Source organism: Pseudophryne corroboree, chromosome 6 (assembly GCF_028390025.1).
Source record: "Pseudophryne corroboree isolate aPseCor3 chromosome 6, aPseCor3.hap2, whole genome shotgun sequence".
In the NCBI taxonomy this organism is placed as follows: domain Eukaryota; kingdom Metazoa; phylum Chordata; class Amphibia; order Anura; family Myobatrachidae; genus Pseudophryne; species Pseudophryne corroboree.
Window position 1 is genome coordinate 20079056 of NC_086449.1, and position 1366 is coordinate 20080421.

General features: G+C 40.4%; 1 protein-coding gene across 1 annotated transcript; it reads right to left on the reverse strand.

The window, feature by feature from the left end:
• Positions 1-386: 386 nt before the first annotated feature.
• Positions 387-1145, reverse strand: LOC134934107 (olfactory receptor 1468-like). Its single transcript, XM_063929612.1, has one exon. It carries the CDS (start codon positions 1143-1145, stop codon positions 387-389), a length of 759 nt encoding a protein of 252 aa, XP_063785682.1.
• Positions 1146-1366: the final 221 nt, after the last annotated feature.

Here is a 1366-nt window from a genome sequence, read left to right on the forward strand (position 1 = left end):
GTGCAGGGAACATACCAGCAGCTTTATTTCTACATTGGAATTTAGATTTCAGTTTGAACACACCCCACCCAAATCCAACTCTCTCTCTCTGCACATGTTACATCTGCCCCCCCTGCAGTGCACATGGCTTTGCCCATAAGTGTGCTTTTTCACTTTGCTAACAAATCTGAATAAGGCCCTGTCAGTCAATATGTAATTTGTTGATGACAAACAGAACTTTTTGAAATGTACATTTTTCATTTTTACCGATCATTTTATTACCTGTAATAAGATACATAATAATAATGGAAAATGAGACCCAAATTGATTATTGCTAAATATAATTTTTATGTATTGCTTTTGTCATAATCCTTAGTCTTTAGTAAATTTCCCATGATGGCTCTAATTTATTTACTCCTCAAACTGTAAATGAATGGATTAAACAGGGGAGTTATTACAATGTACAAAAGGGCAGTAAACTTGTTTACAGTCAAAGATCGTCCGCTAGCTGGAACCAAGTAAATAGTGATCAAGGTTCCATAGAATACAGTCACAACGGAGAGGTGGGAGCTGCAGGTGGAGAAGGTTTTCTTCCTACCAGTGGTTGAGGAGATCCCGAGAATTGTTATGAATACACAGATGTAACTAATAAAAATTAAGATAAATGGGATGACCATTATTGGGACAGCAACAATAAAGAACGCCAGCTGTAGGGCATGAGTGTGCGGACATGACAGTTTAACAAAAGGAACAAGGTCACAGAAGAAGTGGTCAATGACGTGTGGCCCACAGAACTCAAGTTGGCATACAAAACTAAGATTAACCTGTGTGGCGAGTAAACCAAACACCCAACAATAGATAACCAAGGAATTTTGTAGTTTGTTGCTCATGATGGTGTTATAATGCAGAGGGTGGCATATGGCCAGGTATCGGTCATAGGACATGACTGCAAGGAGGTGACATTCTGTTGTCCCTATACCACAATAAATATAAGTCTGTGCTATACAACCTATGACAGAGACAGTGGCTCCTTCCAACCATATAGCACGTATCATGTTTGGAACAGTAACACTCATGAACATAATTTCAGTGCATGACAATTGCTGGATGAAGAAGTACATAGGAGAATGGAGTTGTGGCCTGGTAGACACCAATACGATGATCATAGAATTTGACAATCTCAAAATTCCTTTGTCGTATAAACAACCCTTTATGAAGCTAAGAACACTGTACGCTGTTTGCTTAAGAAGTACCGTAATGGTACGTTATTGGCGTAGCGATCGCTCAGCCGTAGGCGAGACGCTCAAGCGTCACGTTCGCTCGCGGCCCAGTGATCGCAGGACACGTTATTGGTTATGTCTAGGGGAATGATTCGCTGTAGCTTAGC